Here is a 25,368-nt window from a genome sequence, read left to right on the forward strand (position 1 = left end):
CATTTCTGATGCCAGATCAGTGTCTCCAATCATCTGCAGACAGACAATGAAATGGGTGCAAAATGAAGCCCACCTTGCTCCTCCTTGGACAATCCCGGTGGGTCCCACTGAGGCACATGGGATATAATGGCCTCCACAGCTTGGCTCGCTGCTATGCGCGTGTCCCATGATGAACTGTGCAGGTACTTGCGGACCTGCATCAGGACATCACAGGGAGATGGAGGTTAGGACTTGCTGGTATGAAATACACACAGGATTACAGTGCATAAACACAAAGATGGACCGAAACGACACAACCCTAATGCTACGGGCTCTTGAAGCACGCATGTCCAGGTGCACAGAACAAAAACATAATGCACTTACGAGCATAAGAAAAAGAATTGTGCTACTTTCAGTAGGCCGGCATGCGTAAGAGCCTTGGCCCATACATGACCCTACTGTTACAACCTGCTTCCAACAGTAGTGTGTGTTGGGGCTAATGGAATAGCGCTGGTGTGAAGCAGCACTGGATAGTTTTAGCAGACAGTACAATAGGGAATGGTTGTTTCCCCGTTGTACTGTCTCCTAAAACTATGCAGAGACACCAATTTCGACAGTAGTAACAGTGATACCTTCACAGCATTTCTGCCTCCCCACCTTTCCGATTCTGTTTTTCTTTCCCTTCTCCTTCCAGCAAAAATATTTACATTTGATTTAAATCTCTGTCATTCTCTCATGTGCCAAATACACACTGTAATATTTATAAGAGAGAGAACTAAACTTTTATTTTCTGAAATGGTAATCTGAGTCAGGGCCCGATTCACCCTAGGTGGGAGCATTTCTTGTTCCAGAAACCCTCTGGCTTGGCCTGTCTCCTTGGCCCGGGCGACGAGACTGCGTTGGTTGTCCAGGTAGTCAGAGGAAAGCTTGGCCTCCCACATTTCATTGGTGGTATAGATCTGCGGCGAGTTCGGGCACTCTTCTTGTGCTTCTATCGGGCGTCCTTCTTTGGAGTCGTCTCGTGGAGCTTGTGAGGTGGGGTCTGCGGATGTGTCACGCAATGGGAAATCCTGGACCATGTGTTGCAGGGTGTCTGGGACGTCACAGCGGGTGCATGTGTACAAGTACTGTGTAGGATATAGTCTGCGCATGATTATTCCGTGTATGTAGGTGTTCGTCAGTAGGCGGCAGAGAATGACTTCTTCCTCTTTGCTCAGATTCTTGTGTGGTGAAGGGTACATTCTTCTGCTGAGTCAGTGGTGTTGCAGAAGCTCGGAATACTTTAGGGTGATGTCATCAACATTGGTGGCCGGCCTATGGGTTGGCAGGAAAGCCCAGCTGGTATGCTCACGGGCAGCGGCGTGTGCCGCCTCATTTCCTATCATGCCCCGATGGCCTGGAACCCAGTTGATGTGGGTGACGGGGAGCGGGGCGCGTGCAATGTGATTTCTAAGTATTCCGAGTGCGGTCTCTAATATGCGTCCTTTTTGAAGCTGCTGCTTGGGAGTCTGTTAGGATTACTGCTACTTCAGGGCAAGTTGTTATTGCCAGAGTGATTGCCATTTCCTTTGCAGTTTCAGCAGCTCTTGCTCGGATGGTGACACCTGCAAGTTATTCGCCTTGGTGATCCGCAATGCTTAGGGCGAAGGCATTCCGTTCAATATACCACGCAGCATCGGTGTACCTCGTACCAGGGTCTCTTGCATATTTCTTGCCGAGTGCGCGGATCCTGCTTTTGCCGACACTCCTTATGGTAAGTTGGATGCATATCGCATGGTATACTTGCAAAGCCGAGTGCAGGTGGGATTCTTGCTTTCGGGTCTGTGTCAGCAATGTAGCCTTTGCTGTAGTTGAGGTAGCGCAAAACTGCATGTCCGGTGGGTGCGAGCTTGAGCCGCTCTAGTTGGCCGATTTTATGGGCCTCAACAAGCTTTTCCCATGTATTTTGGATACCGAGCTTGAGGAGTTTCTCCATTGATACCATCGGTGGGAGGGTCAAGGCTATTTTGATTGCCTTTTGAATGACAACACCGAGTTTCTTTATTTCAGCCAGCTTGAGTCTCAAGTAGGGAGTTTCATAGGTGATATGGCTAGTCAGAAGCGCAAGAATTATCCTTAGTGTGTCTTGCTCCTTGAGTCCACTTCTTTGGTATGTGATCCTCTTGACAAGATGCGCAACTTGTGACAGTGTGCACTGTAGACACGGGAGAGTGGTCGTCCCTGATCCATCCTCGTGGATGTTAAGTCCGAATATACGAAGGGAATCTACTGTACGGATCTTGGTTCCGTTGAGGGAGATGCTAGGATCTGGTTTGATATAGTTTGGTGGTGTTCCTCATGTCTGTGCTCTCAGGACGAGAAGCTCCAACTTTTCGGGTGTGCATTGGAGTCGCAGCCTCGGAGGTATCTTTAGATGGTATTGACGGCTCCTTGTAAATGGCATTCTTGTTGTCCGGTTGTAGGTGCTTTGGTCCAGAGTGTGATTTGGCGTAAAGGGCATGGCATAGGTTTGAGATGGCGTTGAGTTGTTTTGGCAGCCTATTCATTGCGATATTGAAAAGGAGGGATGAAATAACCGACCCTTGTGGGGTTCCTTTCTTGGGTAGCCGAAATTTATCGCTGCAGAGGTTGGAGAGACCTACTGTTGCTATTCGGTGCGTCAAAGAACTGCTGATGTAGTTATAGATCCGGGCTCCACAGCCTGTATCTTCGAGGTTGCGGAGAATACCTCCACGACTCACATTGTTGAAAGTGCCCTTTACATGAATTACCAGGACCGATGATTTGCACCTGTGATCAAGGTAGTCAAACAGGCAGTGGTGGTCCAGTCAATCTAATATTTGGAGCAATTTTTGGAGCAGGAAAAAGGCTGTTTTGTAGCAATTTAGGAGCAGCCACATTAGCATTTTGTAGTAGTTCTGTAGCACAAAATTTTGTGTTTTGGATCAGTTGGAGCAGGAGAAAAGCAAATGCATGACATTTGGTGTAGCTTCTTACTACTGCATAATTGTTCAGTATTTCTTCAGAGCATATAGACACAAGCAAGACAGACTGACGCAGTGCAGCCATTTAGCTCGTGTGCCCACAGCAGCAAACCATGGTATGTTGCAAAGAGACTTTATTTGCCTTGTAAATAGCACTTTTACACTTGCGAGAACAGTTTTATGCAATAATACATAATACAAAAGTGACTAAAAATGCCGAAAAACAATTTTGTGCTGTCGGCAATAAGAGAATGACTAGCCACACACAGCTGTATCAAAAGTATAAATAATGTTGCTATTTAGACGTGCCTACATGCATCATCTGAGCATGTCTTGTTTACACTGTAAAATAAGCTTTAAAACATAAATAATGATTTTTTTCTATTTAACCCACACATATTGCACAATGAAAACACGGAACGGTCTTTCCATCAGTGGCTTTTGCTACTTCTATTTTTCAGCTCGTCAAGCTCAAGAACTGCAGTAGTCAGGCTCGCATTCCCTCCAGCTTACAACTTTTGCCCACTTTGGACCTGCTCCATGCTCTTGTGAGCCAAGCCAGTAGATATTGTCTCTTCTGCACGTTTAGGTAATGCACGGCATGACACAACCTTTTCATTTAAGCCCTTTTTGAGTGGTTCCACAGTAATGGAATTGGGCTGGGTATGTGTGGTTGCAGGCTTCGTCCCCTCCAAATCTTCACTTCCCTTTTCAAGCCTATCTGCATAACATATCCTTGCACGGCCCTCAAGCCAACGCTTATTTATACTGAACCCTCTCTCGCGATCTGCATTACCATGCAGGAGAGACAGAGGGCTTTCCCGAGTTTTGCAAGCAGTGGGTACTTTTGCTCACCAGCAGCTGATTTCCGTTGAAATACTTTAGCCCACGAGCTGTCAATCCTTTCAGGCACTGCAACTTCACTGAATCGCATTTAAGCATGTACCATTCGTCAATTAATGAAGACACTTCATTCAGCTGTAGCACTTGTGAGGCAAGGTATCGCAGTGAGCGGGCTTCCGAGTCTGCATCTGTGAAGTGCAGGCCAAGAATGTTTTCATGTTGCAGCAGTTTGTTTTCAAGAGGTAGCTCTTGCAGCAAGTCTTGTGAGCACGCTATGTAAAAAGTGCGGGCCCCAAACGCTTTCTTTCAGGGATGTCCCAGGTCCGCATTGCGTCATCTGTATCCATACCCAAATCGGGCTTTGTCTTCCACAGTGTGGAGTCTTGCAGGTTAAGGCTCTTCAGATCATCAACAGTCTTGCCCTGGTAGGCTTCACTGCTTAAGAAGTGGCTAAGAATTTGCTGAACTAATAACAATTCCGCATGAAGAATGTCAAAAGTGGTTCTTGTTTCTGAAACAGCTTCTGGAAGCCAGTGAACAGCTCAGCACAGTTCTTCAGAAAAAGTATCTTAGCATAGAGTGGTTTCTGTGAGAATGCTGCAGCCAGTTTGTTATGAAGGCTTTGCCTGGCAGACCACTGGCCAGTCTTGTTTACTTTTTCAAAGTAGTCCTTAATGCCATCAAACTGGTCCTGAATACGGCACAGTGATCCTTGTAAAGTGAGCCACCTGTTCGACACATGCCGCAAGAACACATGCGACGGAATACCTAGGACTTCCTGGCTTTCTCTGAATAGCTCCGAGCGGACAGCAGATTTGAAGTAATAGTAAACATTTCTTACCACTTCTTCTACATCAGATCCAACAGCATCTAACCCCTTTGCAAAAGCATTGTGGACTTTGTGTAAACTGCAGTGACCGACATCGACAATGCTTGATGTCAGATGCTGTTCTAGCTTTCTTCCGACTCTTCATGATGTTAGGACCGTCACTAAGGAAACAAATGATGCCCTGTCGTGGCAGCTGAACAAGTGCATCTTCTACACAGCCGAGAATGATCTCCGCGGTGGCCTGGCCAAGATTATATGACTGGACATGTTCCACGACAACATGCTGTTCTGCTTCAGAGAAGAACCTTACAAGCACATCAAGTTGCTGCACTCGCTGGTCAGGTTTTGGAGTTTCATCCACCATGATAGAATAGAAAACACCCGGATGACATAGTTCATCCACCACTTTTGACTTGAAATATGGGCCTAGTCCATCAGACACAATGCGTGACAGCTTCGACTTGCCACATCTGAAGCCCTTGGCAACACTGCAGTCTGTGGGGATGCGCGACCCTCGCGCCTCCCCTGATGTTTTCCCGCATAGCGCATCCCCTGATATGCTGTTTTTCCCGCACGGCTCGCGTGGCCTGGCGCCCGCGGCGCTCGGAGTGGTACAAGCGCGGTGTGAGAGATGGCGCCACCGTCGCGGCGGGGTTACTCGGGCGCCGAGGGACAGGCGCTTGCTCTTTCCCGGCGGGTCGGCGCGCGGCGGAGGACGTCTCCCGCGAGCGCGCGGCGACCGATGCATCTGCGAGACCGCCTCGCGTGGCCGCCTTGGAACGCGCCACGATTCGCGTGACTATACACGCGAACGACCAGGCGTTGGGATCCAGCATGGAGCGAACATATTCGCTCGCGAGGACGCGGTGAGTCGGACTTCTAGATTTGTCGCGCGCCTATCGGCATGTTTTGGGGATATGAACTCGGCTAGCAGGCATTGATCCATGAAAGGTGCAATAAATGCCCTTGTGACTGTTTGCACTACTGTGTTGTCGTTCCTTTGTCCCAAGAGTACGGAGGAGAACCACCCGTATCTCCCACAAGTCTGAGAACATTGTGTGGTAGATTTGCATTGCGGTGTCGTCCCATGAAAATGGGATGCACTTGGTTGCGATAAACATGGCGAAAATTGCTTTGGCCTTGCAAACTTGATCTTGTGGAGAGGTGCTAGATGCTCCCGGTGAAAAGTTCAAAGCAGCTTGCACCAATTTAAGAGGCTGGATGTTTCCATTTTTGTCTCTGTTCTTTGCAGTCGCACGGATGTGCTTCTTCATTGTCGCATGACGTTTTACTGCAGCAATACCGTGTTTTGAGCAATCAATAGTGCAAGTGCAGACAACACAGAGTGCTTCTGTGTCTTCAACTCCAATCTTGCACCAAAGATGAATGGGGTCATTATTGCTATCAATTTCATTGAGCACAGACTCCTTGAACTTGGTACTTCGCCCTAGAAAGAACACGAAAATACACCAGCTAACTTACTTCCTAGAAATGAGAATTAGGACACCATCAACTCTAATAACAAAAATCATCTTCCCCAATAATCGCACTGGCGACATTCTTTCCCAGTACACCAAGCTAAAAAGTAAATAATATGATAGCAGGTTTTCTTTGAGGAGAAGAAGTACATTCTGTGTGGACAGATGCTGTTGGAATCCAAACATGGTGTACTGCAAGTGTCCATTGTCCTCGAGGTATGGTGTAAACCAGTCGTGCTCCATGTGCTCGAAGAGTTTACCCACGTAGGGCATGAGGGTGATGGGATGGTGGTTTTTGATGCAAAGAGGTTTGTTGGGTTTGGGGATCATGGTGACCTCCGAATGCTTCCAGGCCGCTGGAAGGTCCCCCTTTTCTCGGCAGTCGTTGTAATACTGTAGCAGTGCTGTGGTGGCCAATAGCGGGAGGTTGCATAGGAGGTTATTAATTATTCTGTCCTTGCCAGGACTGGTGCTTCTAGTGAGTTTGGCTAAGGCTGCGTGGAGCTCTGCTTGGGTGAATGGTTGATCAAGGTCCGGGTTTGGAGTGCCGTCGTATGCCTTATTTAAATTTTTTCTTCCACGCTGGACTGTAGCTACTACCACACTTCTGGCATTACCACTAACTGCTTTTGACCTCAATGCTTGAAAATACTAAGGTCCAAGCAAATGGCTCCATGTAACGACAGCAAAGGTAACTAGCCTCACCCCATATGTCAAAATGCCAATTCGTGTTTATGTCCTGTATGAGCACCGACTCATTTTCACGTCTCAATTTGTGCCCCACATGTCACAATACATGATCCTATAGTGACTTCAATGTGCACAGTATAATTTCTTCGCAGCATGCACTCATTACATCAAGGAGCAAGAGCAGCTGTACCAAGTATGCCATGACAAAAAAAGGAAATAAATATTGTGCTATTCATCACATTCTTGAAACAAAGATGACTGGCATGAGCCGTGATGTGATGACAATTGTGGGGACGCTATACTCTACTGCAACCCCTTATGCTGTTTTCCACACATGATGGCTCTAGTGTCTCTTGCAATCCGGCTTGCCCGAGCAGCTAAACGCCTCTGGCAGTCGGGGTAGTTGCAGAATAGTAAGAGAGATGGCGTGAGTATTGCGCTGCTAATACTTGGGCTCGGGGCCGGCAGAGTGCATGGACTTGTCGTGCGCTTGTCGGCACGCTCTGCGAGACTGTCTCGCGAGGCTTCGGAGCGGGGCACCAGGATGGAGCATGCCATTGTTTGCATGGCTGTACGTGATATGAAGTGCTGTGCCACACATGTCAAACATTATTCATTCGTTTATGTTACGTCATAGGCAAGCAGCCTATATATATAGTTTCCTGTCACTGAAATAAGCCAGTGTGGTACGTGCTCTTGGATCGTCTCCATCACTCAGTCACCCGCTACAACAGTGGCGACGAGGGTGACCACCCCGCGGAGCCCTCGCCACGAACAGTGGTGTCTCGGTAGCGCTTGGAGTCTTGCTGGGTACTGGAAGTAATCGAGTCTATGGAGCATCGGCCGTCATGGCCCTGGCTACGAACCTCGGTACCCCAAGTTTCGACGAAAATCAAGATAAGTGGGATATTTATTTGACTCGACTGGAGGCATTTTTCGAAGCAAATGATATTAAGACAGATGATAACAAAAGGGTGCTCTTGGTTTCGACACTGTCAACGAAGACGGTAGGCATTCTTGCTGGACACTGCGCCCCCCAGAAAGTAAATGGCCCCAGTTACAAGGACGCACTTACCATCCTAAATAACCACTATGCATAGAAGACTAATGAGGTTGCCGCAAGTTATCAGTTCTTTACAAAGGACCAGGATGCAAACAAATCTGTCCGGGACTATGTTGTTGAGCTACGCAAGCTTGCGGATAATTGTCACTTCGGCACCAGTTTGGACCGCATTGTTTGTGGCATCCGAAATCGGGCGGTGCAGCAGATGCTGCTTGAAAAAACTGAGCTCACACTTGCCCAAGCTGAAATGATTGCCATAGCGGCAGAGACAGCCGCAATGGAAGTAAGCGCCATGACTAGACCTGACAATGAGGCAGCAGTGTGCACTGTAGAGTGTAAATAGCTCCGATATCAGACCTTCACCAAAGATAAGCAAAGCCATACTGAGTGCACACGCTGCGGAAACTACGATCACGAAGCAAGTGACTGTCCGCACAAAAAGGAGCAGTGTTTTCGCGGTCGCAAGACTGGTCATTTCGCAAGAAACTGCCGCTCCCAATCGGGGCTCCAGGCTGGTCGTAGGCGCGATGGCGTCGTTAACGCAGTTCATTATGAGAGCGCTGTATCCAAAACGGAGGAAGGCGATATTTCATCAGTCTTCACATTGCAGGAATCACGGTAAAAGAAATCTTTGCTCCAGGCGTTCCGCAGAGTTATCCGCTGGGCTGGTGTGCCCTTGAACCGCAGGAGGTGCATTCCGCAGGAGGTGTATCTAAAGCACCGTCTGAGTTGGCCACACTTATCGAAATGCAAACACACGCTCAGCTGTTACTTGGGCAAGCTACCCATTGTCAGTGAACTGCACCTTGAAGCCCATTTTGCAGGGAAAACTGTACCTGCACTGTACCGCTTTTGTACCTGCCGCACTGATAGTTACAAGCTCTTCGGGTCCCAGCCTTTGCGGAAAGGACTTAATCCAAGCGTTCTCGCTTTTGCCGTCCGGGTTTCTCGCTGCGGTTCAATCGACATCAGCAGATCCCGACAGCCTCAGGATCGAGTTTTCTGCCCTTTTTGAGCCAGGACTTGGATACATTCAGGGGCCACTTGTGAAATTCCACATTCGAGAAGGCGCCCAAGCGAAGTTCCACAAGGCGCGGTCAATCCCTTATGCTCTTTGTGAAAAAGTGGAAACTGAGCTGGACCGTCTAGTAGAGCAAGGCATATTATCGCCCATAAGACATTCTGAGTGGGCGGTGTCAATCATACAAGTACTGAAGAAAGACAGGTCCCTTCACATCTGCGGCGATTTAAAAACCACAATCAATGCTGCCTGCATAACTGAGCAGTACCCTTTACCAAACATTGAAGACATTTTCGCGTCGCTACGTGGGGGATCATTTTTCACAACACTGGACCTTAAGGATGCATAAAACCAACTCCCTTTGGAAGAGGAGGCGAGGAAATTGGCCATGATAAACACTCACAAGGGGTTGTTCTGCTATAACCGTCTTCCGTTTGGAGTTGCCTCGGCTCCTGCGATTTTTGAGCGGCGCATGGAAACGGTCCTGGCCGGTCTTCCAGCCGTGCAGGTGTATTTGGACGATGTATTGATAGCGGAACGTCAAGACAGTAATGGCTCAGTGCTTCAGGACATTTTGCGCAGGCTTCAAGAAAATGGTATCAAGCAGGCCGAAAAATGCCATTTTCGCAAAGACTCAATCGTCTACCTGGGCCATCGCATTGACAAAGACGGCTTGCATCTGCTTGAGAAGAACCTAGCAGCAATATGCGACTCGCCACGGCCTACGAATGTGAGCGAACTGCGCTCCTTTTAGGGTCTGTTGACTTATTATCACCGGTTCTTGCCACGCATGTCAACGATGCTGGTCCCGTTGTATCTTCTGCTTGAAAAAGTACATAAATGGCACTGGGGTATGGCGCAGCAAAATTCATATCTCAAGGCTAAACAAACACTTCTGAGTTCGCCTGTTCTGACGTATTTCGATCCCAACCAACCAGTGCGCTTGGAATGCGATGTGTCACCTTCGGGTTTAGGTGCCGTAATCTCGCACCGAATTGGGAAATTGGATAAGCCGATTGCCTTCCGTTCACGCACGTTAACACACGCCGAAAAGAATTATTCTCAGCTCAAGAAGGAAGCGCTCGCACTGATATTCGGAGTAACAAAGTTTCGAGACTACCTGCTGGGCAGCAAGTTTGTATTGGTCACGGACCACCAACCACTGGTGGGACTTCTACGAGAAGATCGACCTGTGCCCCCAATGGCGTCGGCACGTATTCAGAGATGGGCTCTGTTTCTAAGCCAATATAGCTACCGCATAGAGTACAAGGCCGGCAAGGAAAACGCCAACGCGGACGCACTCAGCCGCTTGCCCGTGCCGATAACAGATGTTTGTCAATCGGCACCTTACCAGAATATATGCTGTCTTCAGAGACCCTTGACAGCTCGTTCGTGCCAGCGGATGCCATACGGGCGCTGACGAACGGAGATGAAAACTTTAGCGTTGTGCAGCACTTTGTACTGAATGGATGGCCTAAATGCTTGTCACCGTGTCACAATCACCCTCAACCTTATTTTTGTAGAAGACTGGAGCTGTCAAGCGTAGAAGGCCTGCTCTACAGGGGTCATCGCATCGACGTACCCCGCAAACAGCGAGTCTCCATGCTCACCGAGCTACATCGGTCACACCAGGGTGCATATGGGATGAAAAGACTGGCTCGGACACTGTTCTGGAGGCCTGGGTTGGATGGCGAGATCAAAAGCCTTGCACGTTCGTACATCTCATGTGTACAAGCTCAGCCAATGCCTCATCGACAGGTTCCTATCTGTTGGCCAGAAACGGGAACCAAATGGTCAAGGCTTCACATTGATTACGCTGGACCAATAGAGGGACGCATGCTGTTGACAGTCGTCGACTCACACACTAAATGGATCGACGCACAATCGCGCGGCTTCGAGAATTGTTTGCTCGTTTTGGCTTGCTGCAAACAGCTGTATCAGATAACGGGCCTCAGTTTGCAAGTCAGCAGTTTTCCCAGTTCATGACTGTCAACAACATAACTCATCTACGTAGTGCGCCATACCACCCACAATCTAATGGTCTGGCAGAGCGCGCGGTCCGCACAATAAAGGATGGTCTTCTTAAGCACTCGATGGTGAACGATCTCGAAACAAAACTAGCGCGGGTGCTACTAGGCTATCGACGTACCCCACTGCCGTGCAGCAAGTCTCCTTCAGAGATGCTGCTGAACTACCAAATTCGTTCACGCTTGGATACTTGCGTCCCTTCTCTACGTCGAAGTTCCTCACAGCCTCCCAGATTCCAGTCCGGCGACCAGGTGTGGGTGCGTAACTTTGGCCAAGGGAAGCGTTGGCGTCCAGGCATCATCAAGAGCACAGAGGGTTCACGGCTGGTAACGGTCGACACTCCAGATGGCCTAGCCAGGCGTCACTTCGACCAAATTTTCCGTCGTGTGTTTGTGTCACCCATGACCCCAAAAGCAGAGGCTCCCGACTCACTTCAACCCAGCCCGGACAACAAGAATCGGCCCACGTCAACGCCAGAAGGCTGGTGCAGCCTGGCCACTCCAGAAGCAACTGGCGCCGCGCCTGTTCCTACGACAACACCTCCAACGTCCCTCCCAGCCGAACAGGCTCTCTGTCCCCCAAGTCCGCCGGTCTTACGGCGGTCTACCCGACAACGAAGACCCATGCAAAGATTGCAGTTTTAAAAGAAAGGGAGAAGTGATATGAAGTGCTGTGCCACACGTGTCAAACATGATTCGTTCGTTTATGTTACGTCATAGGCAAGCAGCCTATATATATAGTTTGCTGTCACTGAAATAAGGCAGTGTGGTACGTGCTCTTGGATCGTCTCCGTCACTCAGTCACCCGCTACAACAGTACGCACAACGATTAGGCGTTAGTGTCCCAGCATGGGAGCAAACGTATCCGCTCGATATACGGTCGCAGTGAGTCAAACTTCCTTGATTCAATTGCACCCATCGGCATGTTCTATAAGTAGTAATTCAGCTAGCTGGCATTGGTCTATGAAAGGTGCAATAAATGGCCTTGTGATAGCCTGCACTACTGCATTGTCGCTCCATTCTCCCAAGAGGCACGTTTGTAGGCACCACACAATGTGACAATGTTTGTCAAGCATTTGATGACAAGAACAAAACCTATCACAGGTGAGCAACTTCTGTATTTTTTGCTACAGATATCTGTGTATGGCCTACAAGCTGCTATGATGCTCACTGTATGCATCTGACAAGCCACGAACCTTATCATTTAAAAAATACATTTGATAAAAATGCTCAAAAAGATGTTGATTACTCAAGATGCTGAATCTTTATTGAAGGTTTGTTCTGCAGGCATGTTGCAAACAGGAAGCATTATCTGCGCCGCAAATGTTTGCACAAATTCTGCATCATCCATACAAGAGGAAAATAAATGAAAACTCCTTATCAAAGACACAGCTGTGCCATTTCGTTATCAATGAGAACAACAGATGGCTGGCTCATGCATCCTTGAGCCTTCCTTTTTTTACAGCTGCCCCATCAAATTGCTTACGGTCTACTCAGTCTTGCTGTCATAGTAATAATACTGGCACTATCTCACATTCTGCTAGGTGCAGCTCCAGCAGTGCAGTGCACAGTGCTGTTGAGCAGCATACTGACACCATATCTTTTCACAACTGATATGACTTGGACTGAAATGATGCTGTAGCACCCGGCCCACCACCAAGTATCTGTTAGTGTCATTGTGAAGGATACAGGTTATTGCAAGCAACTGGACCAAAAGTTTAGACACAACACTTAGCGCAATTGGGCATCCATCACTTAAAGAACATAGTGCTGACAATGTTAAAGGTCAAGAAAGAATGAAATGTACGCTAGCTCTCGGCTCATTTATCAGCTCTGACCTTTCTGCTGGGTATTGTAGTCTTGCTTTCATTTGAGACAGCCGCAAATAAGCACTTGCTTTTGCTCCAGACAGATGCTCCCCACTGTGACTGTTAACCAATCTGCTCATCCGAGGCACATATACCATACAGTAAGCAACATTAAACATGAATGTATGAAAGTTATTAAGCAAGCACTGGCCATCCTAATGGCATGAAAACAGACAGAGCTTGTGCCTTTACGGTAGCAACGAAACCTTCACAATAGCTTGCATGACTTCGCACAACAAATGTACACTGTCAGAAGAAATGTTTTATGGCTCAAAAGTCAGTCTGCCTGTGCTTGCCATGCAAGCTTGTTATGAAATTTGATTGACTGACTGATTGATTTTACAAACCGAAGCTGCGCACAGGCTAAGGAATATGCTGTAGTAGAGAGCTGTGGATAATTTTTGACCACCAGAGGCGGCTCCTTCCCGTGGATCCTGTGCACAAAGGTTTCAGAGCTCTGTCCTTATCATAACGTGGCTGCCACAGCAGGTAGTCAAACCTGTGATGTCATGCTGAACAGCCAAATGATGGTGTTGGGCTGCTGAGCACGAGGTCGCGGGATTGAATCCCGGCCACGGCAGCCATATTTCGATGGAGGCTAAACGCAAAAACACCAGTGTACTTAGATTTAGGTGCACGTTAAAGAACCCCAGGTGGCCGAAATTTCCGGAGTCCTCCACTACGGCGTGCCTCATAATCAGAAAGGGGTTTTGGCATGTAAGACCCCATTATTTAATTTTTAATCAGCCAAATGCAACAGTCACTGAGCCACCACAGCAGTTATTTGCAACAAGGCACACAAACTATCGTGTCGCAGACAACAGCTGTCCCACAATAAGTGTTGGCCATGTGCAACTTTGTGCACAGAGCCGCAGCAGTCAAATTAATTTTGGCATTTTTAATGAACTGCATAGTATATGCAAGACTTCGCACACCCAGCTAAGACATCCCCATAAAGTTTGCCGACATAAAGGCACCACACAGACTATACACTATTTCACAATTCATGTGCCACACTTGAAGCAGCCAAGTGGACAGTCCCTCAGCAAATCAAGTTGTGCTTGTGACTCCAATGATGCACAGTAAAGCTACACATCTAACATTCACGCAAAAGAAAGGGCTGGTTGTGCCAGTGTCTGAATGACTGTGGTGTGACCTGTGGCACATCTTGCAAGCCACAAGGTGCATCACTCAGTTTCATTCTTAGCATAGCAATGCTGTGGGAGCTAAGCAAGTGGTGCGATAACAGAATTTTCACTAAGCATGCTCTAAAGCGTAGTTATTGATTTGGAACACCTTCTACAAAATAACTACCTCAAATGTTACAACTGCAACTTGTGGACCAGATCTAAGGTTATGTCAAATTGCATGCCATTTGTTCACTTTTGCGCTTCCAAGATGCCATGTACTATGTTTTGTTTACAAGTGGTGTGCAATGGCCACTGGTCACAGAAACATGTCACTCTACTTGTTTGGCCATAAGTAGGCTCAGATCCGCTACAGTTTCCATGTAATAATTGTGCCGTATTCTTTTACATAAAAAGTTGTGCCACATTACATACCAAGTGCCTTTTTTGGTCGAGAACGCAAAGAGCGAGACGAATACCCAACCTTCATATCACTGCCTGCTAGGTATGAAACAGAGTATAAGTACGGTAATTAAGAGGCCCCTCAGAAATGTGGAACACTGTTGGTCCTTCTCTCGCTTGCATGACAGCAAAGAAAGGTTGAGAGGGGAACGCATTGATGTGCCCTCCAGGCCATTACGACCACAAGTGTCACAGCAGAAAGGGTCGCATGCTGCTGTCAAAAAAAAGGGAAGTCTTCGTCCTCTCATCCATGGACACAATTAGCTACAACACAGCCAGAATTGCGATGTTCGCAAGGCATATTGTTATGGAGGGATGAAAGAAGAGAGACGAAAAAGATCGCGAGACGCTGGCTGCTGCGTGTTGTTGGTGGTGGTCAGCCATCTTAACTACCCTGACTCATCTTGTATATATATTGTAAATACAGACTTTCTATACTCCCAACATCCCCGTAACATACTGGTGGAGGTGCTGGGTACCACAGATGGAAACTGAGCTCCACAGTCGACGTCGCATCACCGTCCGCACCCTGAATGATGGTGAGCACGCGGGATCAACGTCGTTCCCACCTCCAACGTCCCCGTCGCCAGCTATGTCACTGCCGACGCCATTCTCATGGGGCCCAGAGCAGGCAGACGCATTTGCCGCTCACATCGGGTTTCTGACCACCATTCCCATACTTGTCCACTTTGATCCATCTGCACCGACCGAAGTCCACACTGACGCAAGCAGCCATGGCATCGGCGCTGTTCTCGCCCAACAACAGAATGGTACCAAGTGTGTGATAACTTACTCCAGCCGCCTGCTGTCACCTGCCGAGAGAAATTACTCCATCACCGAGCAGGAGTGCTTGGCTTTAGTTTGGACTGTGGCCAAGTTCCGGCCATATCTGTACGTCCGCACGTTTTCAGTCGTTATAGACCACCATGCACTCTGCTGGCTGTCTTCCGTCAAAGACCCGACATGACAGCTTGGATCCGTGGCGGCGTGGATTCCCTTGATCCTGCTGTGCATGATCCGGTGACCAACACGACGAATCCTTACAGTACATCGCCGAAGAAATCTGGCAGCACTGACTGCACGTGCCGCATGTTCGTGCTGCACAATGGCATCCTCTACTGCCGCAACATCAACCTTGACAGCCCCGAGTTGCTTCTTGTCCTTCTTCGTCACCTGCGATCCGTCGCTCTCGAACAACTTCACGATGCACCAACGGCTGGACACCTTGGAGTTTTGCGTACATACGACCGCGTACGATGCCAGTTCTTTTGGCAGGGTCTCTACCGCTCTGTGCATCGTTATGTGGCAACTTGCAAATTGTGTTAGCGCCGGAAGAAACCTCCCCTGCCACCTGTCCGATGACTCCATCCCACTGAAGTTCCCTCTGAACCATTCTTTCACTTAGGCCTTGACCTGCTTGGCCCTTTTCTGATGGCGACTAGAGGGAATAAGGGAATCGCCGTCGCCACTGATTACGCGACACGCTACGTGATAACAAAGGCATTGTCGACTAGTTGAGCAACAGATGTCGCCGATTTTCTCCTCCACGACGTCGTTCTCCACCACGGTGCACCTTGACAGTTCCTGACAGACTGCGGCCGCTCATTCTTGTCTCGATTTATCGACGACCTCCGCCGCTCTTGTGCCACTGAGTACAAGCTGTCCACCGCCTATCACCAACAAACGAACGGTCTTACGGAACGTCTCAACCGAACAATCACAGAGATGCTGTAGATGTACGTCTCCAATGATCACAGCGACTAGGACGCCACGCTGGCCTACGTGATGTTCGCGTATAACTCATCCCGACATGACACCACAGGATATTCAGCCTTTTATATTTTGTATGGTCGCGACCCCACATTGCCGTTTCACACAATCCTCCCTTCTGTGCCACGTGTTGCAACCGAGTACGCTCGTGAACTCGCAGATCGTGCTCACATGGCACGTCAAGTCGCCCAATCTCGTTTATTAGCCTTACAGCATATACAAAAAGAGCGTTATGCCTGGTGCCATCGCGATGTTAACTTCGCGCCAGGTGCTTGGGTGCTCCTTTGGTCACCATGTCGTCGGGTTGGCCTCTCCCAGAAGCTTCTCTCTCGCTACACAGGGCCTTATGAAGTCCTATGTCAAGTTACCGATGTAAATTACGAGATTTCACCGCTACGGTTTGATGCATCCTTAAGTCTGACACCTGTTGACATCGTGCACGTTTCGCGGCTCAAGCCATACATCACTCGCAATTCTTCGCCTACCATGAGCTGAGACTGCGCTTCACCACCTGGAGGTCCTATTACGGAGGGGTGTGAGAAGAGAGAGCAAGAAGAAGATCACAATACGCTGGCTGCTGCGTGTTGTTGGTGGTCAGCCATCTTAACCCTTTGACGGTCAATGACGTAAATATACGGCACCGTCTGTACGTTTAAAAAGCGCACCAATTTCCTAACGTTTTCTTTTCTGTCATGTGATGCCACTATGTGGTGATACAGGGAATTTTTCTCGCGCGCCTCCCTCTCTCGGTTTTCGTTGCATGGTTTGTTTTAGCGCTAGTTTGCTCCCGCGCGTCTATGTACCACCGTTCACGCATTGGCGTGCGCGCGGGTGGGCGGCCGTTTGAATTTTGTTTCGCAAGCGGTTTCGGCTTTTTGCGCTTGCGAAACTGATGGCCATTTCATTCCTAATCGCTCAAAGGGCGACCGCTTGTTTCTCTTTTCTTTTTTTTAAGACTCGCAAAAACTAATTGCCCTAGCTGGTTGGCGATAAGATGAAGATTAGCGGAAGTTTGTCACACGTGTTGCTTTTTTTGATGGGCACACAACCAAACATTTTTCTTGAGTGCGCGCACCTACGCAGTTAGATTACGCTATGGATGTACGTATTAGTGTAAGAGCAGGAACATTTGAGGCTTGTGAAATATTCTCGTGTGCGGATTTTCAAAGCCTTGAACTATGTGCATAAAAATGCATCAAATTTTAAATTCTGATAAGTTTATTTCTTTTTTTATTGTTGTTATTCATGAATGAAGTGTGCATATATACCAATGCAAGATATTTTTTTCTCACTTTACGGTCACCCTAGAAAAATTACGGTAATGTTTTTTTTTCGAAATAAGTCCCCAAGAAGAATCGGAATCTGCAATAAAAAAATTTACCCTGGGCGGTCGCATATGGCGAAAAAAATCGACCCTCCAAGGGTTAACTACTCTGACTCATCTTGTATATATATTGTAAATACAGTCTTTCTATACTCCCAAGATCCCCGTAACAATATTGTTTGATCACTTCATGGAACCCCAGTGGGCAGTTCTAACACCGTAGAAGGGACTCTGAATAAACAAAACTCGCTTGAATGTAAATTCCAGGTAAACAGAATGAGGGTGCCATGATCACAAGTGTGCGTTAGGACCAGATGGAAGAAAATGCAGTTTGAAAATCTGCAGCCCTATTTTGAACACAAAGGTGTTATGCGACCTTAACCCTTTCATTGTCACTGACATACCCGTACATTTTCATGTTTCTGTTCTGCCATGTCACTGACATCAGACAAGAATGTAGAACCATACCAAGAAAGCATTTGCTATTATCCATGTAATTTTTCCCTTTCTGCATAACCAAAAATAAACTGTTGTGTTTGTTCTATAATATCCAAGAAAAATACTTAACAGGGGTGCGTCACCTACAACAAAACCTTTTACTTTCCCAAAAATGTCCCTCTGACAGTTCAGGATGATGTTAATTAAATAGCCAAGGTAACTTTTTTAGCAGGTTTTTTTGTAGCTGGCTATCTCAACAATGGTGCTAGCCTTAGGATTTCTACTAAACAAACATGACTACACAACACCTTGGCCTCGAATAGACCATTTCAACATGGGCTTTTCAGTGGTGGTCAAGCCAGTTTAGTATATGGAGCAATTTTTGGAGCAGGAAAATATAGTTTTGGAGTAGTTTCGGAGCATACATATCGGTCTTTTTGGAACACTTGGAGTAGTACAGCAGTAATCTGTAGCCATTTGGCAAAGCTTGTTATTACTGTGCAATAAGTAAGAACTGTGAAACAGTGAAGCAATACACAAAGTCGACAGAGACCAACTAAGCTTCTTTTTGCACTGACGGTATGTTGCAAACATTTTTATTTAGGTAAGCAAGGAACTTAATTTTGCAAACAATTAAACCAAACTTTGTAGGCTAATGAGAACAACGATATGCGGCTGGGCGCAAGACAGACATAAAATTACAAAAGAGCTAGAACAATTTGTGCCGTCAGGTACAAGACAAAAAGTGATGGCAACTGTCTTATGCGCCTTCCAAATGACGTATGTGCTTTGACATGCTTTACCGCACTAGACAAAATGTGTATTACGCCCAATAACAATGCTAGAAGCTCGACAAGAGATTATGTGTCTGTGAACAACGCCAAGATGTGATGCCTCTATACGGTGGGTCGCAAAGGTGGTGATGGCGCTGGAGAACAATGTTCGTACCACTCTGAACACTCGCTTTCTTCGTGAGACGGTTTGTCAGCTTCCCGTGTGCCATGTGGCCTCTGCAAACAGAAACGAGTTGATTCACCGTAAAACCTTGACTTTTGTCGCCGATACACAACCAACCTTTCGAAGGACTATCAATTAGGCCTAATGGCCAACACAGTATGCCATTGTGAAAACTCGCTATTGGCTGATGTGACCGGCTAGCTTTCCACAAGCTGTCACGAAAAGCTTGTCGCTAATATGTTCATATGAGTGGCTAACCAGCAATCGGTTCTGTGATCATGCATACAAGTTTTTGACAACCATCAAAGCTGGCTACTACCGAAATCATGCATGGAAGTTCGCACATTGACAGAAATTTCCAAACTGCATGTGCAAACATGTGAATCTGTGTGCATGAACATGCAAAGATGAGCATGAGATACGATCTGCATGCCTTCCGGATCTGCATGCCTATATCTTCACACATATGTGCTGATTTCGTCGCCGTTCCCTTTGTCAGTATCGGTTATAGGAATAGTTTCAATAGGAGTTGGTGACCCGAATGACCCTTGTATAAAGACAGGCGTGCCCCTTATCAGATTGTGGTTTTGCTATGCAAAAACTCTAGAATTACATTTTCTTTTGACCTGAAACCAACTGAGCACCGTGGTAAGGCCGCGTGCAATGAATGAATATCTGACTTTTCCCACCCTTTAGGAACCGGGAAAACGTCCGAAAAAAAATGAATGCCTGTCTTTTATTGCCCCTCAAATGGCCACAGACACACCCAAAATAGCTCTGAAGACATGCCAGTACACTTATTAGGTGTGCTGGGGCTCTTATTGCAACAGGACATGGCAGGTGCACATGAGTATAAAGAAGGAATACACACTGTGGTCAGTGACAATTGCACCTGCCCGCTGTTTCTATGCTTCACTGCAATACTTCACGTATGCTTCACCACGTAACACTGCTGTATTGAGGCGAAGCTGACTTTCGGGAACCGGCATTTTGCAATGCATCGTGTTTTCCGAGCTTCGAAACCATTGGCAAGGATTACTAAGGCGGAGTTGGTGGCATTGCTAACAGCAGCGAATTGTTTTATTGAAAAATACAGCACCGAACAGAAAGAAGCTTGGTGGCAAACGACAAAGTAGCTAGGGCTGGCATTACCGCGGTGGTGGCTAGAACTAGAACAAGGTTGAGTGGGACGAATGGCAGGACTGGCACATACTTTGCTAGGAAGCGCGCGATGGCGAAAAATACTGCAGTGGCGCTGCGATCGAAGTAGATTGGGCCACATCAAGGCCGTGCCGTTGGAAGCTGCTGGCGATACTTCTTTGAAGGGTCATTCGTACTATTTCGCACGCTGCTATATGCGTTCAGACGACTCAAACTGTGTTTATAATTGCATACGATGTGTATTTCTGCCTTACGAATAGATGTCGTTCTTTATCTTCTTTATTTCATTTTATCTAATGGCACTCGGCGATTGTGCGTGCAGTGCAGCCGCTTTCATTCTACTATGTTATTGTACGGTTTCCTTTGGAGAACAAATATTTTTCTTGTTTTTCAAGCAGCATGCATCGCTCGTGTGTATTTTTGCGCATATAGTGTTTTAACAGGTCTTGCGAAACGCAGACGAAAAACATATACTTGCTGCTTGCCGCTTCAAACAAATAAAACATACCTGCCCCATCCTACGCGCCCTGTACTCAGATTTACGGGAAGTATCCTTATAGAAAAAGATAAAATGAAATTGCAGTGCAGCATTCCTTTCATGTTAGTGTTCTTCACATAACAGAATGCGGAGTAATTGGCATGGGCTCTTTTATTGCAGTCGGACCTCAGGCAACGAAAACAGTTTTAGGTAGCCATTATATATGCTAATCTTTGGCCCATAAGCCATGTAAAATTTTTTGTGCAGTCCACACTTAATAACAACAACAAAAAAAGAATGGCGCGGTTGTCTAATTAGTGGCTACACAGTGGATATGGGATTACGCTGCTAAACTCAAGCTCACGGGTTCAAACCAGGACACAGAATTCGATGGGAACGAAATGGAAAAACACTCTTATACTTCTCTTTAGGTGCACGTTAAAGAATCCCGAGTGATGAGAGCTGAACAAGGTGTCAATCATATCGCCAGACGTAAAACGCCAGAATTTTTTTAATGACAGAAATAAAAAAGGACGTAGTTGTACCCTTCGGCTTTTTTCAGTGGTGTAACCGAAATAAATTATTCTCGAGTGCGATTTCTGAGAAAAACATGTTACGCTTATCTTATATTTCATACTTGGCAATTGGTTAAAACACATCAGCCGGCTTGTTGGTTTGAATCCATGATAGAGTGTATAAGTGTGACTGTACGAAAACGTGGGAAGAAACAGATACACAGAGACAGTGCTGCTTTCAACTATAGATTTTATTTTCGCATGCATCGATAAATATATACCGTACAAGTGGAAACAAACCTGACAGCAAAAAAGAACATTCAGTAGCACACGACGGTGAACCATACACATGTGCAAGGTGTCTCCGTGTATCTGTTTCTTTCTACGTCCTCGTTCAGTCGCGCTTACACACTATAATAGGTTAAATGTAATGCTGTTGCCAAATGTATGTCTGCTCAACTAAGCATAAAGTGCTGCTTTCAGTTATCCAGTGCACAACCATAAGGTCAATAATGAAGCAATTAAAGGAACGGCATGCCTCCCATACATGTAGAGATATTTGATGATCGGCTGTGTTCGTTGAAGGTAAGTGTGGTACCACATTGGGCACCCAGTTTTAATAGGTTGCAGACATGATAAGACTGACAAAAAATGTTTTCCTTGCCTGAATAAAATTAGCAGATTTACAGGCTGCCCCCGAAATGGGGCGTTTACATCGAGTGATGGCTTGTTCAACAGAATTCTCGTAGCACCTGTGCGAGTCAGTTCTCTTAGGAACTGGTGTGCCTGCGCAACAGCCATTGTTACGCAATCATGAGCAAGAGAGAACAGCCTTTCTTAGAACGAGACATATTTGATGGAAATTCGTCCGGTGTAAATAGCTGGCTTCATTTTTATGGCTGCGCTTGCTCCTGCAAGAACTAATCGCTGCAGCTGACGAGGATCGCATACAGATCATGCGGGTAGTTCTGTGTGGCAATACGTGGAAATGGTACGATCTTCGGTGAAGTTACAGTTGAATTAATCATGGAATGAGTGGAAGGAGAGTTCCTCTTGAGCTTTCAAACAGAGTCCTGTGGAACCGTGGAACACAGGGGAAATTGTTTTTTCATCCACTTTCATTTCCATTAATTTATCATTTCTTGAATTCAATTAGTAGGTACATGTAATTTCCCTTGTGTTGTTCTCGGTGTGATTGTTGGCTTCTTATGCTACGATTAATAAATATTGGGCCCCTCATTATTAAAGGCACACTAAAGGCAAATACTAAGTCGACGTGGACTGTTTAAATACCTTTCCAGAAATCTCGCTATGCTTTTTCCGTGCCAAGGAAAGGCTTCGTTTACGAGAAAATTGTATCTGAAGGGCCTGAATACCTTTTTTGAAATTCTTATCTCCCGCCACCCAACTGGGGGACGAGTGGTGACGTTGCATACACCATCCCCCCCCTTTACTGCTGTTGGGGAGTAAAATGCCGCCCGACAGTTCGAGATTTGTACTCTTACACTCTACTGAGTCCCTATACGAAAGCAGTTCAGGGCAGATTAGATGCTTTTCTCGATATTGCACAACTTGAGCACACCCCGACAACATATCCTTCTCGGTATCAACCACCATAGCGCGTTGGTTTTTCGCGCACACAGTACGGCCGACAGAGAATTCAGCATACATTGCCAACGACATTAAATCACTATGACACACTAAATATTGATATCACAACATTAGCGAACGTTAGCGAAGACATAAGAAGTTTATTCACGCAATATATATATATATATATGTGTATATATTTCTTTTTGTGTGTGCGTGTGTGTAGCCATTGTATTATGTATGTATATTATGAGTACTTAGCCTTTCTATTTCATTCTTACTTCCTACATGTCCTTAGAGAGGCGCGTTTGATTGTAATGTAATCTTGGATTCATTGTATGTCTGGTACAGTGCCTTTTATGAATGATTAGTAATGCTAAATATGTTTCGTCTCCATTGCTGATGGGTGGCTGGAGCCATCAAGCTGAAGTGTAACAGCTTTTTCTTCGGCCACCTTTTTCGCCTTGTAAAGTTGCAAAATAAAGTTGCTTTGATTGGTTGATTGATTGATTGCATTTTTCCAACACTGGAATTGCACAAAAATTCCAGGTTTTACCAGATTTCAGGTTATTCCTGGAAATGGGCACCTAATGGTGCCAGGGTGTCTACCAAGTTGACATTTCCGAATTCGCCAAGATTTGCAGGCTTTTCCCGAGTGCCTTTGCGAAATTCCCCGAGTGATGCAGAACTGCTTTATGTCAAGACGGGCTGAAACCATATCACCCGATGCTGTCACTCTATAGCACGCATATGAAAAAAAAAATTTTAAAAACGACTTAGTCCAATTTGAAAACTACGTAGTGTTTTTATGTTATTCAGAAAGAGAATAGAAGGGAGGGGTTAGTAAAATGCACAGCAAATAAAATGCTTTCGAAAAAAATTGCAAATCGAGTCGGACATTATCAAATACGAATTAAAAGGAGATGCATACAGAAGCAAATACGAGGGTCGTTCAAGTAAATCCGGGCCTTCTTTTAAAAACAAATAAAAGAAGAAATTTCAAAGTGTGGAAAGTGGATTTATTTTTCTACATAACCTTCAGGTACAGTTATACACTTATCCCAGCGTTTAACAAATGCCTGAAATGCTTCGGCATAGAAAGATTTATTATTACGATGCAACCATTGTAGGACACCATTCTTCCCTTGATCATCAGTGTTCAAATGTTTTCCTCCAAGTAATTCCTTCAGGGGCCCAAACAGGTGGAAATCACTTGGTGCCAATTGCCAAGTGTGTGGTAATATCTGCAAGCCAAGTTACTGGATTGTTTGGCATATGATTGGCATATGTTTGGCATATGTTTGGCATATGTTTGGCATATGTTTGGCATATCCTGGTATTCCTTTTCATAGCGTTCCTTAAGTTCTCTACAGAAGTCAACTCTTCTCTGTCTGTCAAAAGCAGACAGCTGCTTTGGGACCCAGCGTGCACTCATTTTTTGGAACAACAAATGATCATGAATTATTGTGTTCGCTGTTCCTAATGACAGATTGCACACCCTTGAAATTTCACGACAGGTTATGCGACGATTGTCCACGATCAGCTGCTCCATGCACCGAATGTTCTCGGGAATGACTGTTGTGGGCTGTGATCCACCACGATCGCGATCGTCAGTAATAGAGATACGGCCATCTTTAAGATGCTTACACCATTCAAATGTCTTACTGCGACCGAGTGTGACATCCCCGTACTGAGCCTGAAGTTTCCTGCAAATTTCAGCAGGTTTTACGCCCTCGTTCACTAAAATCTTGATCACAACACGCTGTTCCACGTAGATGTTCACACTGTTGTCCACCATCTTGAATAACAGTATCCAGAAGCGCGGGAAATTAGCACCATCTACCAGTAACAGGACGCAGGTGCCCGTTTCTACTGCATACAACACCTCCGGTCTAGGCGTCCATTTAAACTGGGAAAGAAAATAGTCCCAGATTGAGTTGAACGACCCTTGTATTTTCAAATATGACCTATTTCTATCAACTGATAGCAAGCTCAGTGGTATGAGGCCCGAACTTTGTCACAATTGAGATTCTCTCTCAACAGCTCGTAAGTCAACCTCAACTGCCCTGACATACTGTCAGCCCGCGCACGACTGTTGTGTTTCACTGCTTTAAAGAGTTGATTTTGGTTTGGATGAGGGACACCTGCATCTCTGCATCAGCCAACACTTTGTTTTTTGAGCTCAAGCTCTTTCAAAACGGCGGCTGCACGCTTCCTTTCTCGTTCATTCCTCAATGCGTGGGTCCTTTCTGTTCTTGTCTTCTTTCCGCCACTCGTTCGCCCTACGAACCATTTCAAGCATCTTCTTGGTCAGTTGCACAGTCCACGTCCGATTTTTCGAACTCCCTAGGGGCCGCGAAAATGTCAGAAAAATTGGCCAGTAGGAAAAAATAAATGCACGTCATTTACTGCCTTTAAGGGCTCAAACCACCACAGGCACATTCAAAAACGCTCTGAAGGCCTGTCAGTACATGTGTTAGGCATATCGGTGCTTGTACTGCAACAGGAAATACTGGGTGCACGCGTATATACCGTATTTACTCGCATAATGATCACACTTTTTTGTCAGAAAAAATTGACGCAAATTCAGGGGTGCGATCATTACGCGGGTTAAATTTCCCGCAAAAAAAAAAATATTTTTTTTTGTCCCCCGTTTGCTGCGGGATGCGGGTGCGGGACACCAAAACAAAAATGGCAGCCGGCTGAGCAAGCCGAAACCGCCGAACGCGATTTTTTTTCTTCTTCTCGCGAGTACATTACGTGC

At 46.4% G+C, this 25,368-nt stretch overlaps 1 protein-coding gene and 1 pseudogene across 2 annotated transcripts in view; both read right to left on the reverse strand.

Annotated features, from left to right (window-relative positions):
- The window catches only part of Hel89B (histone acetyltransferase 1), a 328,644-nt gene that overhangs the window by 256,825 nt on the left and 46,451 nt on the right, over nt 1-25,368 (reverse strand). For both annotated transcript variants that reach the window (XM_055068322.2, XM_055068321.2), the window contains exon 3: nt 74-194. In XM_055068322.2, the coding sequence (XP_054924297.1) occupies nt 74-194 (121 nt within the window). The remainder of the gene's footprint in view (nt 1-73; nt 195-25,368) is intronic.
- LOC140219937 (uncharacterized) lies at nt 3,473-7,361 on the reverse strand (annotated as a pseudogene).

The sequence above is a fragment of the Dermacentor andersoni genome, chromosome 8 (genome assembly GCF_023375885.2).
Source record: "Dermacentor andersoni chromosome 8, qqDerAnde1_hic_scaffold, whole genome shotgun sequence".
Classification (NCBI taxonomy): domain Eukaryota; kingdom Metazoa; phylum Arthropoda; class Arachnida; order Ixodida; family Ixodidae; genus Dermacentor; species Dermacentor andersoni.